General features: G+C 44.7%; 1 protein-coding gene across 10 annotated transcripts in view; it reads right to left on the bottom strand.

Annotated features, from left to right (window-relative positions):
- Nucleotides 1-17,978, bottom strand: part of robo3 (roundabout guidance receptor 3) — a 503,574-nt gene that overhangs the window by 104,829 nt on the left and 380,767 nt on the right. For all 10 annotated transcript variants that reach the window (XM_033049834.1, XM_033049836.1, XM_033049837.1 and 7 more), the window contains 2 exons: nucleotides 17,499-17,623; nucleotides 12,249-12,417 (listed from right to left, as the gene is read on the bottom strand). In XM_033049834.1, the coding sequence (XP_032905725.1) occupies nucleotides 12,249-12,417; nucleotides 17,499-17,623 (294 nt within the window). The remainder of the gene's footprint in view (nucleotides 1-12,248; nucleotides 12,418-17,498; nucleotides 17,624-17,978) is intronic.

Here is a 17,978-nt window from a genome sequence, read left to right as displayed (position 1 = left end):
GGACTGCTGCCTGTGTGGAGTTTCTATCTTCTCCCTGTGGGTTTCCTCCAACTCTCCGGTTTCCTCCCACATTCCAAAGACGTACAAATTTGTAGGATAATTGGTTTCTGTAAATTGTGACTAGTGTATAGAATAGAACTAGTGTACGTGTGATTGTTGGTCGGCATGGACTCGGTGGGCTGGAGGACCTGTGTCCACGCTGTATCTCCAACGAAACTAAAGCCTGGCCTTTTCAGGATTGGCATAGACACATACTGCATGGAAACAGGCCCCTGGTACAGTGCCCATCCAACTATTAAACACTTGTTACAGTACTAAGTACCCAAGGTGACATTAACAGTAGTCAATTAACCTAACAACCTAATAACTTTTGGCACACAGAATTCAACTGGAGCATCCAGGAGAAATCCATTGAGTCACAAGGAGGACGTGCAAACTCCACAAAGACAGTACCTGAGCACTGGATCGAGCCCAGCTATGAGGAAGCAATGCCTTTGCTGTGTTTCTCAGTCAAATTATGATGTACGTGAAGAAAGAGAACACTGCCTGAGATGAGGAGAGCATGAGAGGGTGGAGGGACGTGGAGATCAGTTTGGGAGGGGAGGCAGATGCAGGGGAGATGCATCTCATTGTCAAGATAAATGTAGTGCAACCAGGCGACAGTTCCAGTGTTCTGTATTATACAGACAAGCAGTACTGAGTGAGTGCTTGGTCTCACAGCAGCCACAGAATTAACTGAACTGAACATCGCATGACAAGGAGAAGATTGTTCAACCAACTGAATGTGTGGCTGGTAGATTCAACTTGTCAGCTCAGGACAACTGTAAAGCTACAGAAGTGTGTCTGACAAGACCGCGGGGAAAGCTAACTGACTGTGCCTGGTTCTGCTCCCTCCCCAAATAAACACTTCACCATCAGCTAAACGCCCAGACAGGTAGATTGGTTTGTGTAGGAAGGAACAACAGATGCTGGTTTAAACTGAAGATAGACACAAAATGCTGGAGTAACTCAGCGGGACAGGCAGCATCCCTGGTGGGAAGGAATGGGTGACGTTTTGGGTCCAGACCCTCGGGGGAAAGGGAAATGAGAGGTATAGATGGTGAGGTAGAGATATAGAACCAATGAATGAAAGATATGTAAAAAAGTAACGTTGATTAAAAAAAACAGGCCATTGTTAGCTGTTTGCTCGGTGAGAATGAGAAGCTGGTGCGACTTAGATGGGGGAGGAATGGAGAGAGAATGAGTATCAGGGTTGCTTGAAGTTAGATAAATCAATATTCATATCACTGGGCTGTGAGCTGCCCAAGCGCAATATGAGATGCTGTTCCTCCAATTTGCATTTAGCCTCACTCTGACAATGGAGGAGGCCTAGGACAGAAAGGTCAGTGTGGGAATGGGAAGGAGAGTTAAAGTGTTTGGCAACTGGGAGATTAGTTTACTTCCTTATCCTTTCACAGGGCCGCAGATATGGAGACTTGTTGCCTTCCACACGACACGACACTTTGACCCTCATATAATAACTAACAAGTCAATTAGCGGTGAACATTAATCGACTGACCTAATACATGGCTCGTTTCCGCATCGAGTCAAAGTGTCAGCAAGTCCTCCAATTAGACCAACATCAATTGTATTTAGATTTAAGCAGAGCCATTTGTAATAAGTTGCTAATGTTACAAGCAGACTTCAAGGTTCATACAAGTGTTTCAATTCAAACAGGCCTTCATAATGTTTTAAGCCAAATGAATCAAACTTTTCATTCCAGTTCTTCTTAAAGTGTTCCCATACATAGCATCTGAACAAGGCATTTTACTTCAGATTTGATTGCGGGCTCCATTTGTTCCTCATTATATTCTTGTTATTGAAGTATTTTAACTGAGGTCTTTGATGGCTCTTTCACTACAAGGGGCATTGGTAGCACTGGAAAATTATTTATGAAGTCATAGAGAATCATAGTCATACAGAGTGGAAACAGGAAACTTGTCCACACCGAGCAACATGTCCCATCCACACTAGTCCCACTTGCCAGTGTTTGCCCCATATCCATCTAAACCTGTCCTATCCATGTACCTGTCTGATTGTTTCTTAAACATCGCAACAGCCCCTGCCTCAACTACCATCTCTGGCAGCTTGTTCCATACACTCACCACCCTTTGTGTGAAAAATTTACCCCTCAGATTCCTATTAAATCTTTCTCCCTTCACCTTAAAGCTATGTCCTCTGGTTCTCGATTCTCCTACTTTGGACAAGAGACTCTGTGCATCTACCCAATCTATTCCTCTCATGATTTTGTACACCCCTCATTCTCCTGTGCACCAAGGAGGATGAGGGATTGGTGTGGCACAATTTTCCTACGGGACTGGTGAAGTAGAAATGTCAGTGGTATTCCTGTCTCTTGTAGTGAATTCTGCTGGGAGTGTGGGTCCTTGATGAGGAGAGGATCGGGCTCAGCATTGATGCTCCTGCAGTTGAACAATGTGCCAGTGTTTAACGAGAGAGTTGACCAAGAGTCATACATTCTTGCAGCACGGAAACATGCTTTGTGGTCCACCAACTGCACGCAAACTATCATGTGTCCTTGTACATTGATCCTATACTAATTTCATTCTGCAAACCACTGGTACAAACATTGATTTCTCCAATTTTAGATATCCAACTAACCCCTGCCCTTCCTCTTTCTTCCCTCCCCTTATAAACTACCTTAAATCCCTGAGATGAAATCATCCATTACTTGCTTAGTCTCATCCATTCCATTGTAGTTTCCTGCTCTCCCATCCCTAAATATTGCTTAGGAAAGAACTGCAGAAGCATTCCTTTTCTCCAGATGCTGCCTGTCCCACTGAGTTACTCCAGCATTTAGTGTCTACCCTAAATATTGCTTCATGTCTTTGTAGGCTGCACTATTCTGGATGAAGTAAATCATTTTCAAATTTTTATATAAGATTCAATCATATTATGATCACTAGTCCCTAAAGACCTTTTAACTACCAGATCATCAATTAAGCCTTTCCCGTTACATGCCACCAGGTCTAACATAGCCTGTTCCCTTGATAGTGATCTGAAAAACCACTCCATAAATTCATCCTTCACACCATTACTGCTAATTTAGTTTCCTCAGTCTGTATGCAGATTAAAGTCCCCCATGGTTATTATATTTCCCTTTTCACGCACAACTCTAATTTCCTTACTTGTACTCATTCCCACGTTGCCACCACTATTTGGGGGCTTGCAGACAGCTCCCATCAATATTTTTCTGCTCTTGTTATTTTTCAGCTCTACCAAAACTAATTCCAGTCTGATTTTGAAGAACCCAAATCCTTGCTCTCCACTGCTTTCATCCCATTCTTTAATATCAGGACTCTCCTCCCTCCATTTTCCCATCTCATCCAAATGCTAAGTTTCCTGGAATATTTATGTCCCAACATTGGTCACTTTGCAACGATAGCTTTGTTACATCCATTCAATTGTAGCCATTTCTTTCTATTTCGACCATAAATTCACAAGCCTTATATTGGATGTTTTTTTTGCATTCAAATTGTGAAAAAACATAAACGACAAGTTGTATTTCATATATCATTTACGTTTCTACAGAGAGCTGACGTTCTTTAATTTTCACACCGTGTAATTATTAGCCATTCAGGGAGCAAATTCCCAGTTTATGATCTTTCGAGGCATTGGGGCCACCTGCAGTCAGGTACTGATCCTATTTCCCTCTTTAAACAGGGAACAGTTCCTTTGAAGATCTCCGACGGAAGGCCAATACTTTACAAGCGGGTCCCACAAGGGTATACATTACTCAGAAGGCCCAGGACAAAGACAGAAAGCCAATAAGAACGTAAACTGCTGTGTATGCTACTTGATAGGGATTACCTGAGAAAAAAAATAAAGTGTGTTTGAAAACAAAAGGAGCTTCAATGCCTGGAACGGCCCGACAGTGGGATACTTCTGGAAGAGATTTTGTTGCAATCAATGGAAATTGATTATACAGGAATGAGCACTGACACAGTGAGAAATGAGATGGAGTAATTGTAAATAGATCTCAGCCCACTGAAACTGCAAACAACCACACATTGAACTGCAGGGTAGTCAAGAAATAACAAGATTAACTCAAACCTTAATAGCCTTCTGCAGCAGTTCGACTGTTCTTGATGAATAGGTTTTTTGATAGATGAATTATCACGAGACAATGATACATTTAATTATTGATTTTGCATGAGAGAGCGGGACAGCACAGGGTGAAATATTGGAGAAACCCTCCGAATTTCCAGCCAAAACATAGTCACTGATGTGCACTCTTTAGACTTATATAGAGATATAGCATGGAAATAGGCTCTTTGGCACACGACCAGCTATTACCCTGTACACTAACACTATCCTACAGTAGATGAGGTTGGCGGAGGTGCAAGTGAACCTCTGCCTCACCTGAAAAGATTCACCCTAGTGAGGGCCTCATCTCCATCATAGATAAGGCCCTCACTAGGGTCTCCTCAGTATCCCGCAGCTCTGCTCTTGCTCCTCCTCCCCCCAGACGCAACAAGGTCAGAGGATCCCTAGTCTTCACCATCCACCCCATCAGCCGTCGCATATGGCACATAATCCTCCGACATTTTTGCCACCTCCAACAGGACCCCACCACTAGCCACAGCTTCCCATCTTCACCTCTTTCCGCTTACCACAGAGACCTGGTCCTTCCGCAACTCCCTGGTCAACTTGTCCCTTCCCAACCAAACCACACCGCCCCCCCCCAGGTACTTTCCCCAGCAACCGCAGGTGATGCAACAACTGTTCCTATATCTCCCCCCTCGACTCCATCGAAGGACCCCAACAGTCTTTTCAGGTGAGGCAGAGGTTCACTTGCGCCTCCTCCAACCTCATCTACTGTATCTGCTGTTCCAGGTGTGGACTCCTACATATTGGCTAGTCAAGCGCAGGTTCGGCGATCATTTCGCTGAACACCTCCGCTCAATCCGCCTTAACTACCGCCCGGTTGCCCTAACTCCAATCCCAATGAAGTGCTTCGAAAGGCTGGTCCTCTCCCATATCAAATCCAGCATCCCTGCCTCACTGGACTCTCATCAATTTGCATACAGGGCAAATAGATCAACAGAGCGTGCCATCTCTCTGGCTCTTCACACTGTCCTGACTCACCTGGACAGACAGAGCATGTACGTGAGGATGCTCTTCGTTGACTATAGCTCTGCATTCAATACGGTCATCCCCACCAAGCTCACCACCAAACTCCACCAGCTAGGCCTCAGCTCGCTGATATGCGATTGGATCCTGAACTTTCTGACGGAGCGACCGCAGGCAGTGAGACTGGGCCCGCACCTGTCCTCCACTATCACCCTGAGCACCGGCACACCACAGGGCTGTGTACTAAGCCCCATGCTCTACTCCCTCTTCACTCACGACTGTGTTCCTGCATTCGACACCAACACCATTGTGAAGTTTGCAGACGACACAACAGTGATTGGGCTGATCACCAACGGTGATGAAACAAAATACAGGGCGGAGGTGCAGAACCTGGCGGACTGGTGCACACGTAACAACTTGTCACTAAACACCTCCAAGACCAAGGAGCTGATTATTGACTTCAGGAGGTCCCATAATGGAGAATACGCCCCAATCTCCATTTACGGGGAAAGTGTGGAGAGAGTGTCCAGCTTTAAGTTTCTGGGCACTCACATTTCAGAGGACCTCACATGGTCCACCAACACCGCTGCGCTGGTCAAGAAGGCACAGCAACGACTGTTCTTCCTGAGGACATTAAAAAAGACTGGTCTGCCCCAACAGCTGCTGACAACGTTCTACCGCTGCACCACAGAGAGCATATTAACATATGGCATCTCTGTGTGGTATCTCAGCTGCACGGAGGCGGAGAGGAGAGCTCTTCAGCGCGTCGTCCACAGAGCGCAGAGGATCATTGGGACAGAGCTACCAGCCTTGGAGGGCATCTACCACACACGGTGCCTCAGGAAGGCCGTCAGCATCCATAAAGACTCATCACACCCCTGTAACGGACTGTTTGAACTACTTCCCTCCGGCAGACGTTACAAGGCCTTCTACGCCCGTACCTCCAGACTCAGAAACAGCTTTATTCCAAGAGCTATAGCGGCTCTGAACCGGCCCTGCTGAGTGCCCCCCACCCCCCCTGGACTGTCTCCCTCGGATGGTCACGACACACAGCTTATTTATTTATTTTACTTTTCTTTTTCATCGGTTGGAGCTGCATACTAAATCTCGTTGCACTGACGTGCAATGACAATAAAATATATTATTATTATTATTATTATTATTATTATTATTATTATTAACCTACCTGATGTCCCGGTTGTTAAACACTTTAACTCCCCCTCCCATTCCACACTGACCTCTCTGTCCTGGGCCTCCTCCACTATCAGAGTGAGGCCCAGCGCAAATTGGAGGGACAACACCTCATATTTCGCTTGGGCAGCTTACATCTAAGCGGTATGAACATTGACTTTGCTAACTTCAAGTAACCCTTGCCTTCCCTCTCTTTCCATCCCCTCCCCATTCCCAGTTCTCCAACCAGTCTGACTGTCTCCGACAACATTTTATCTCTGTTTCCTTTCTTGTTACCTTCTCCCAGCTAACAATGATCTAGTCTACATTTTCCTTGATCTCCATTCCCTTTGTCCTGTTTTCACACATCACATTATCTATGTATCTCCCTCTCCCCCGACTCAGTCTGAAGAAGGGTCTTGTCTATGGACCCGAAACATCACCCATTCCTTCTATCCAGAGATGCTGCCTATCCCGCTGCGTTACTCCAGCATTTTGTGTGCATCTTCGGTTTAAACCAACATCTGCAGTTCCTTCCTATATTAGCTTAGATAGAGCATCTTGGTCAGCATGGACGAGTTGGGCTGAAGAGCCTGTTTCCCTGGTGTGCAGGGCTCTATGACTCTAAGGCAATAGCGTTTGTATGTTAACACCACTCAGTAGAAATGCTATTCAAAAGCAGGATGTTGGAGTGATGGGTGAAGTGCGCAGTAGTTGAAGAGGCATCTTGCGAAAGAAGGCGACAGATTCAGGGGATGTTAATAAATCCCGCAAGGGATATACTGGAGAATACAGACGAGTTACGTGATCATGTGTGAATTCTAAAAGTTGATTCAGTGGAAGGAATGTCACAAGATTCCACTGACGAGTTAAGAACACAAGTTCCTTTGAGAAGATCAAAGAGATGCATCAAACCTGTAATTAGATTAAATCTGTAAATTTGAATCAATCTTTTGCTTCAAAAAGAAGAAAGCGGTAGAGTGCGTGCAAATCAACGTACAAAATGGTTAGTAAGAGTAGAATAAAGAAAATCGAAATTTGGCAGATTTCTGTGACGATTACAAGTTTGTTATATAACACACACTCCAGATAGTTAAGAACCCACATCTAAGATACTGTTCCTTCCTCGACACTAGAAGAAGAGCTGGTATGCCTTCAATTTGGACTGATTCAAACAGGATACATGTACAGTTGTAAGAGTTCAACTTGCGCTAATTATAAAGAAATGACTGTATTTATACAGACCATAATCGGAATGTCCCGAGACTGCTATTATGTAGGCTATAATATGGGCATGTGCCAGTAATCCTGCTTCCAAGATCATACGAACCAGATGAGGTTAAATTAAAGAAAGAGGATGCAGTACAGAGGCAATCTCCCCGCATTTCATTTCCTGTATTCATTTATGGCACTAATTATTCCCCATCGATTTGGAAGCTCTGATGGCCAGATGAAAGCTCACACTCAATTGGATTTCCCAGTAACAATCTGCAGGCAGGCAGGCAGGGAGGGAGGGAGGGAGGCAGGGAGGGAGGCAGGGAGGGAGGCAGGGAGGATGGGGGTGCTGGGGAAATCAATCAATGTAAACGACTGGCTCCAGGAAGAGGTAATCCAGGGGAGAGCTGTCATCCTGTCAGAGACCGCAGGCTGCGCTCATCATTCAGAGTGCCAGAGGGGATCCCACATCTCATGCCATCCTGGAGGAATACACCCCAGATCACTTGGACTGACACACGCCTGACATGTTTTAGCAGAGGTTCGTGTGAGCCCCAAATGATTCCTCTAAGCAGTCAATCTAGTTTGTTGTTCCGTCGAAGTTCTTAAATGGCGCTGATGTTGAGTTCAGTTCAGCTTATTGCCACTTGTACCGAGGTACAGTGAAAAGCTTTTGTTGCATGCTAACCAGTCAGCGGAAAGACAATACACTACATGCAATGTCAATTAGAACTTCTGATACTGATGTTGCCAGGACTGTGGTCCACTCTACCCCAGCAGTAGTTTAGCTTAATTTAGAAATACAGCAATGGAAACAGGCCCTGTGGCTCACCGAGTCCACTCCAACCATTCCTTCTCTCCAGAGATTCTCTCCAGAGATGCTGCCTGTTCCGCTGAGTTACTCCAGCATTCTGTGTCTCCCAACCATCGATAGCCCAATCACACTAGTTCTATGATATCCTGCTTTCTCATCCATTCCCCTCACACTACAAGTTCTTTATTAGCTCTACAGGATGTGGGGGCAAACTAGAGCACTCGGAGGAAACCCACGCAGTCTCAGGGAGAACATGCAAATTCCACGCTACCGCAGCTGAGGTCAGGATTGAACCTGGGACTGAGATATGAGGCAGCAGAGTGGCGGTGAGGAATTATAGTGCAGTTCACCTTCAATCATTTTAGTTTTGTGAAGAAACGCCAACTATGAAGAAGTGGGATATTCAGATGAGGAAAATCAATATTATGATTAATATCAATATTAACCATTCCTTTCCAATGCTTTACCACAAAATTATTCCTATCCTCACGGGTAGACAAAAATGCTGGAGAAACTCAGTGGGTGAGTTTCCTTCGATTTTTCCAGCATCTGCAGTTCTTTCTTAAACCTATCCTCACAGGAATCTGATTGCCATGAATAGTTCAACGATTCAATGATACTTTATTGCCCATGTAGCGAGGTACAGTGAAATACTTTGATTTGCGTACAAACTGATAAAATCATATCGCAGACCTCACATAGGCAGCACACAAATGTCCCCATGTTTCTAGTGCTGGCTGAGTTACAAAAGGTCCCCGATCTTTGCCTGCCGCCGCATGTGGCAGCAGGTGGCCCACCACTGGCTCCTGACGCTCCTCTGGAAGATGAACCTTCTACAGTGGCTTGCAAAAGTTTTCATACCCCTTGAACTTTTCCACATTTTGTCACGTTACAACCACAAACGTAAATGTATTTTATTGGGATTTTATGTGATAGACCAACACAAAGTGGCGCATAATTGTAAAGTGGAAGGAAAATGATACATGGTTTTCAAATTTTTTTACAAATAAAGAACTGAAAAGTGTGGCGTGCAAAAGTATTCAGCCCCCTTTACTCTGATACCACTAAATAAAATCCAGTGCAACCAATTGCCTTCAGAAGTCACCTAATTAGTAAATAGAGTCCACTTGTGTGTAATCTAATCTCAGTATAAATACAGCTGTTCTGTGAAGGCCTCAGAGGTTTGTTAGAGAACATTAGTGAACAAACAGCATCATGAAGCCCAAGGAACACACCAGACAGGTCAGGGATAAAGTTGTGGAGAAGTTTAAAGCAGGGTTAGGTTATAAAAAAATATCCCAAGCTTTGAACATTTCACGGAGCACTGTTCAATCCATCATCCGAAAACGGAAAGAGTATGGCACAACTGCAAACCTACCAAGACATGGCCGTCCACCTAAACTGACAGGCCGGGCAAGGAGAGCATTGATCAGAGAAGCAGCCAAGAGGCCCATGGTAACTCTGGAGGAGTTGCAGAGATCCACAGCTCAGGTGGGAGAGTCTGGCCACAGGACAACTATTAGTCGTGCACTCCACAAATCGGGCCTTTATGGAAGAGTGGCAAGAAGAAAGCCATTGTTGAAAAAAAGCCATAAGAAGTCCCGTTTGCAGTTGCCACAAGCCATGTGGGGGACACAGCCAACATGTGGAGGAAGGTGCTCTGGTCAGATGAGACCAAAATTGAAGTTTTTGACCTAAATGCAAAACACTATGTGTGGCGGGAAACTAACACTGCACATCACCCTGAACACACCGTCCCCACTGTGAAACATGGTGGTGGCAGCATCATGCTGTGGGGATGCTTTTCTTCAGCAGGGACAGGGAAGCTGGTCAGAGTTGATGGGAAGATGGATGGAGCCAAATACAGGGCAATCTTGGAAGAAAACCTGTTAGAGTCTGCAAAAGACTTGAGACTGGGGCGGAGGTTCACCTTCCAGCAGGACAACGACCCTAAACATACAGCCAGAGCTACAATGGAATGGTTTAGATCAAAGCATATTCATGTGTTAGAATGGCCCAGTCAAAGTCCAGACCTAAATCCAATTGAGAATCTCTGACAAGACTTGAAAATTGCTGTTCACAGATGCTCTCCATCCAATCTGACTGAGCTTGAGCTATTTAGCAAAGAAGAATGGGCAAACATTTCAGTCTCTAGATGTGCAAAGCTGGTAGAGACATACCCCAAAAGACTTGCAGCTGTAATTGCAGCGAAAGGTGGTTCTACAATGTATTGACTCAGGGGGGCTGAATACTTTTGCACGCCACACTTGTCAGTTTTTTATTTGTAAAAAAAATTGAAAACCATGTATCATTTTCCTTCCACTTCACAATTATGCACCACTTTGTGTTGGTCGATCACATAAAATCCCAATAAAATACATTTACGTTTGTGGTCGTAACGTGACAAAATGTGGAAAAGTTCAAGGGGCATGAAAACTTTTGCAAACCACTGTATGTTTCAATTCAGTCAGCTTGACTATTCCCTCTCAAGTGTGCTCTGGGCCAGTTCAACAGCCAGCCAGCTAATAAGATTCAAGTGGCTTCCTTAGAGAGGCAGGGTGGGTGAAGGGATTTCAGGGCAAGAAAAGAATAACATATTATATAAAGAAAATAATTACATAAAGAAATTGAAGAGTTGAGAAATCTCAGCAATGAAATCCCATGTTTTCAAGTTAGGTTTGAGGGTTGCCCTGGACTCTTAGCCCTCTACAATGATCTGGAATGTAATCAGTGTGAGTTCAGACTCCCCAAAGATGCAGAATCACTGCAGGAGTTTTGATACTGTGCTAATGCTGAGAAAGAATCACAGTGCTCAACGACTTTTCAAATATCCAACACAGTTGATTTGTTGGAGCAGATAAATTGCGGACTTGAATTAATTACAGATATACGCTCACAGGAATATATTTCCTTTTATTGCACCATACCCCATTCATGTTTTGAATGACGGACTTATGGCCATCACTATAAATAAACAGATGCCCATAATATTATTAAATTGAAAAATGTAATGTTCCAGCAGCAGAACTAGTTTCCCCTCTCTCTTAACTTTACGTACTTATACTTATTAAATACATTACTGTGGAGATACGGCAACCACGTTAAGTGATTCTTGTGTCTTTTCTGACTTGCAGACAAAATTGATTTATGGGCATTTTAAACAAATGCCGTTATCTGAGTATATTATAAATGCACGAATACAAACCTGGTACAGAGAGCAATTCTTTTCTTCCAGCACTCACAACATCCACACACTCATGGATGTTTCCACTACTGGGAGAGTCTAGGAACAGAGGCCTCAGAATAAAAAGACTCATCTTTAGAAAGGAGATGAGGAGAAATGTCTTTAGTTTTACGGTGGTGAATTTCTGGAATTCATTGCTGCAGACCATTTCAATGGATATTTTTAAAGCAGAGGTTGACAGATTCTTGTTTCTCAAGGGTGTCAGGGCTTATGGGGAGGACAGGACAATGGGGTTGAGAGAGAAAGCGAGATCAGCCATGATTGAACGGTGGTGTGGACTTGATGGGCCAAATGGCCTAACTCTGCTCCTATCACGTGAACGTATGAAACAGAAACATAGAAACTTAAAACATAGAAACATATTGTCTATAAAGTTAGGTGGAGGAGTAGGCCATTCTGCCCTTCGAGCCAGCACCGCCATTCAATATGATCATGGATGATCATCCAGAATCAGGACCCTGTTCATGCTTTTTCCCCATATCCCTTAATTCAGTTAGCCCGAAGAGCTATATCTAACTTTCTCTTTAATGCATCCATCATGAAGTCATTGTGATCATGAGGTTCTTTTGACACATCAGCCATGATTGAATAGCCTAATTCTGCTCCTATAACTTATGAACTTATGAACAAACAGCAGGCAAGTGGATATCAAACATACACTTTGCTTGGACTTACCATCTTCCACCTCCAGCAGTGCTTTGGACAGAATGCTGCCAGCCACGCTGATCGCCTGACACATGTAATACCCTGAATCGCCTGACTGGACATCAGTAATTGTCAGTTCACCTTTCGACGAGACAGAGAAACGCCCCAAAGGATGTGGCTGGCTGGGAAAAAGCAGGATCTGGAGGAAGAAGCACATATAATTTATTGTGTTATTCGAAAGATAGACACTCACACACACAGAGGCACAGACACTTACACCCGCTCACATATACGCGCACACATAAGCATGCACGCACGGGTGGACTGCATTCACATACACACATGATGTGTAGGAAAGGAACTGCAGATGCTGGTTTAAACCAAAGGTAGACACAAAATGCTGGAGCGGGACAGGCAAACATCTCTGGAGAGAAGGAATGGGTGACGTTTCGGGTCGAGACTGACGAAGGGTCTCGACTCGTCACGTCACCCATTCCTTCTCTCCAGAGATGCTGCCTGACCTGCTGAGTTACTCCAGCATTTTGTGTCCCTATGCATGTCGTCCACAGATGCTCCAAATTTTGTGTCTATCTTCTCTAATCAGCGAAACACTGAATTATAAGAATTTATGATGCACAATTTTCCAATTTAATGTGCACACCAGCATCAAGATGCAATCTCTCGTTCTCTATCTCCAGACAAACACAACACACAGAGAATGACACTTAGAATCGTATTGCTGATTTTGTTCAATCTTACAAAGTTCGATAATTCTCTCGTGAAACACTTTGGCATCCCAACAGTTTCTTCCATTACTGTAGGCTATTTGGCCTTTCATACCAATACCTGCAAGAGCTATCAATTTGCTGTTACTCCCCTTGCTCTTTCCTGTGAACTCTGCAATTTACTCCCCTTTAAGCCTTTATCTAATTCTATTCAAGTAAGAATTTCATTGTTCTATCTGGGACATTTGACAATAAAACACTCTTGATTCTTCCGCAAGTCAGTACTGAATCTGCTACAACCACCCTTCCATGAAGCGAAGTCCTGACAATTTGATGCATTTGTATCTCATCCTTGGCTCATTTGTCAAGGACAGTAAAGAAAATGTAATTCAATCGTTGCTGACTGAATAAATGGGATTTAATAAGATGGGGAATTAACTCTGGAATATAAGCCTGCACTGGTTATTTGTTTGCCATCTTGTAAGTTCACAGATTTCAGTAGGATGTTACTCTCATTATCTGACCCTTCCTGGATCATAATCTGAAGTAACCAAATCATGTAGATTGGAGATAAGGAAATTCAACTGGAAATGATCTGATTAGAGATGCACAGCAGCACTCAATCTAGTGCAGAAAGTGTCTCAGCACGTAGCTGTAAAAATCAAGTCATTCTCAATTTCCCAGCACCTATCTGGGATACACATTGAGATAGTTACCTGACCTATCCTGGATTATGACGCTCCATTTGAATAATGCATTCTGCCGTTCCTCATCCTAAAACAGGATCTTGTCCGCTGTACAACAAGCTATAACACGCATTTGGGCCGGATTGGTTGATAGATTTAAACTTGACGTGATGAAAATGCAGGCTCTTCTGTGAGTTACTTAAAGGACTTCAGATATCAGTCGTACACGAGGTAACAGTTAACTTTATTCACTTTTCCAGTGTAATGGGTGAGGCTATGTTGTGAGTGAAATTAAATCAAACAATGTTGTCACAGATATGGTGTAGACACAAGGAACTGCAGATGCTGGTTTACACAAAAGAACACAAAGTGCTGGAGTAACTCAGTGAGTCAAGCTACATTTCTGGAGAACATGGATAGATGATTGATGCTTCTGGTCGGGACCCTTCTTCAGACTGATACGGGGGGGGGGGGTGGGGAGAGGGTGGAGAAAGCTGGAAGTGAAAAGGGACAGGACAAAGGCTGGCAAGTAATAGGTGGTTATTTCAATTTACGGACAAAATAGACTTGTGGGCATCTGTAAACACAGAACCTGTTCATTATCAGGGGACGGCACACCTCACTGTGTCCACCTATCACTTGCCATGCTCTGCCCTGCTGATGTGTAGTGAGGGGTACACTCTCTGGCACGGGGGTCGGGAGATGGGAGTTGATGGGAAAGTGAAGAAAATAACATGGGATTAGTGCAAGATTAGTATAAATGGGAGCTTGATTGTGGGCGTGGGCTGAAGGATCTGTTTCCAGGCTGCACGACTCCAACTTTCCCACATTACTGAAATTATCAAATAGAATGTAGTCAATTTGTGCTTTAGTTCGCAGTTTATGATTATAACTAACTTTGTGTCACCTGTGAATCTGGGTACACCCTTTTCTACCCCTATATCATTGTTGATGCAACACAGCTGAGTCCCAACCTGACCATAGTACGATGAATATTAGTATGAATATTGATTTCTCTAACTTCAAGTAACCCTTGCTTCCCCTCTCTCTCCATCCCTCCCCCACCCAAGTTGTTGTACTAGTTTTCAAAGTCGTCATGTTGAGTCTCATTGTCTCTACTCGTTGTCACCAAGCCCACAGCTAAGAAGGGTTTCGGCCCGAAACGTCGCCTATTTCCTTCGCTCCATAGATGCTGCTGCACCCGCTGAGTTTCTCCAGCAATTTTGTGTACCCACAGCTAACAATGACCTGTTTCCTTTATCATCATAACTTTTTTGCATATCTTTCATTCATGTGTTCTACATCTCTCCATATCACCGTCTATATCTCTCATTACCCTATCCCCTGACTCTCAGTGAAGAAGGGTCTCGACCTAAAACATCACCTATACCATATCTCCGGAGTTGCTGTCTAACCCTCTGAGTTACTCCAGCTTTTTGTGTCTACCATTGGTTTAAACCAGCATCTGCAGTTCCTTCCAACATATCATAGTACCGAGCACAGACTTAATGCTATCCCACCACTGACTACGAGTGATTTGCTCCTCTGCTTTTGACTTTTAACTAATGCTCAATCAAATTGAAATTATCCTCCTTTCCTTCCATGCTTTTATCTTTCACCTCAAGGATTCACGTACATTCCCTCCCCCAGCTGTTATTGATGTTTTCCTCATCACTTTTACCAATGCAACTTTCGCTTCTGAGTAACCACCTTGATTCCGTTTGTAGGGGACTAAACTACAATGGATTCCATCCTCACTTCAAACATAGGGCGCCTCAGTTGCGCAACGGTCGAGCTGCTGCCTCATAGCGCCAGAGACACTGGATCGATCCTGACTGCGGGTGCTGTCTGTACGGAGTTTGTACGTTCTCCCAGTGACTGCGGATGTTTTCTCCGCATGCTGCGATCTTCGTTCACGCTCCAAAGACGTACAGGTCTGTAGGCTGATTTACTTTGGTAACATTGTAAATTGTCCCCAGTGTGTGCGGGATAGTGCAAGTAAACAGGGTGATCGATGGTCGGCAGGGACTCGGTTGGCCAAAGGGCCTGTTTCCGCGCTGTATCTCTCTCTAAAGTGTAAGGTCTAATGTTGGAGATTGGGAACAGATATATTGTCATTGCTTTTTGATGGTATTTGTATCTCGGCAGATTACAAGCTGTCATATACCAGTCTTGTAAGTTATTTGATTGTGAAAATTTGGGTAAATTAGCAGTGCAGGTCCCTGGAGAAACTGGATAAAAGGCCATGAATTTTATTCTTTAAGGACTACTTCGTTCAGTCGTTGGAAATGATCCAATTTAAAGCAACAGCATACTTCTAACAGCTGTTCTGGTTTTACATAGTAATATCTTCATTGCCGTAATATCTTCATTACATCTTTGTCACCTAGATGTAACAGTTAACCCTGGAGACCAGTTCCCAGGAGCTTAAGCCCATGTCATGTAGTTACAGTAACTACTTGGTGCGCCAGCATTTGCAGAGACACTCTCTGGACTCGAGTTCTTAACAGGATCACTCATGTGGAAGTCCAGCAGCTCCTGAAAGGCACTTGGAAGCCTCAGAAAGCTGCCTCTGCACGCAAAAGCTTAGCGTCTCGCGAAAGGTCTTTAAGGCCTGCCAGCTGAGAGAAAACCTCTCAGGATGAGTTGCCCTGTTTGTAAGTGTGTCATTTGTCTTTCTCTTTTGTGTGTTCATCAAAAACAAAGAATCTGTGCGCTGGGGAAATGGATGCTCTCGGCTCGGCTGGACGTGATCAGCATCAATTACGGCCGCTTAAGGTGGAGGATGGTAAACAAAACTGCATCTCTCACTCCCCCCACCAGCTCTGTGCTCATCAGCACCCTTCACCACCCTGACAATACCCCCCTGATCAGATGCCCACTATTGCACGATTGTCTCTATTTCAACAGTAGGATATTTTATATTTCCCCAACCATTATAACTGTGACTAGTCTGAGAGCACCTTTCGAATGAGAAGCCATTAACTGCCAGAAGATGCTGCCTGACCCACTGAGTTACTCCAGCACCTCCTCTCAAAGATGCTGCCTGACCCACTGAGTTACTCCAGCCCCTCCTCTCAAAGATGCTGCCTGACCCACTGAGTTACTCCAGCACCTCCTCTCAAAGATGCTGCCTGACCCACTGAGTTACTCCAGCCCCTCCTCTCAAAGATGCTGCCTGACCCACTGTGTTACTCCAGCCCCTCCTCTCAAAGATGCTGCCTGACCCACTTACTCCAGCTTCTCCTTTCAAAGATGCTGCCTGACCTACTGAGTTACTCCCACACAACATGCTGTACTAAAGGTTCCAGTGTCTGCAGTTCCTCGTGTTCCCCATTTTCTTTTCGCCGTGCCTGACCTCAGCTCTTCTCACGGGAATATTTCCGATTCCTTTTTACGTCGAGGAATAATACAGCGAGCCGCCACAGACCCGGGTTTGACCATGCCTACGGGTGCTGTCTGTACGGAGTTTGTACGTTCTTGCAACCACGTGGGTTTTCTCCGGGTGCTCCGGTTTCTCCAACACTCCAAAGGCGTGCAGGTTTGTAGGTTAATTGGTTTCTGTAAATTATAAGTTGGCCCTAGCATGTAGGATAGTGCTAGTGTAATGGTGATTGCTGGTCGGCGTGGATTCAGTGGGCCAAAGAGCTTGTTTCTGTGTTCCATCTCTAGAGTCTAATCTCTGAAGTCTAAAACAATATTTCTCAACCCGAAACATCCCCCATTCCTTCTCCCCAGAGACGCTGCCTGTCCCGCTGAGCTACTCCAGCATTTTGTGTCTATCTTCGGTGTAAACCGGCATATGCAGTTCCTTCCTACACATGACCATGTTGGCACTGTGACCCTTGCTCGAGCAGGGCATGTCCTACCTGGCTTCCCTCTTTTTGCCAAAAGACAGCGGGTGGAGGATTCCCCTTCGTCTCACAGAGGAAGGTGACCGAGCGGCCCTGGGCCACGATCTGGTCGCGGGGCCTCACGATGATCTGGGGAGGCACTGCAGTGAGCACAGAAAGGAAAAAGCATCACTTGAGAGAAACAAAATGCAGAACACCAGCAACAAAGCATGACTAGTTTAGTTTAGTTTAGTTTAGTTTAGTTCATTGTCACGTGTGCTGAGGTACAGTGAAAAGCATGCTACCCAGCCAGTGGGAAGACCATATATGATTACAATTAAACCGCCCGCAGTGTACATACAGGAGAATGGGGATATCGATTAGTGTAAGATAAAGTTCAGTAAAGTCCGAGCAAAGATTGTCCGAGGGTCTCCAATGAGGTCGATGGTGGGCAGGACCGCTCTCCAGCTGGTGAGAGGACGGTTCAGTTGCCTGATAACAGCTGGGAAGAAATTG

Source organism: Amblyraja radiata, chromosome 33, assembly GCF_010909765.2.
Source record: "Amblyraja radiata isolate CabotCenter1 chromosome 33, sAmbRad1.1.pri, whole genome shotgun sequence".
Taxonomy (NCBI): Eukaryota; Metazoa; Chordata; class Chondrichthyes; order Rajiformes; family Rajidae; genus Amblyraja; species Amblyraja radiata.
This window is presented reverse-complemented; position numbering and strand designations above follow the sequence as displayed.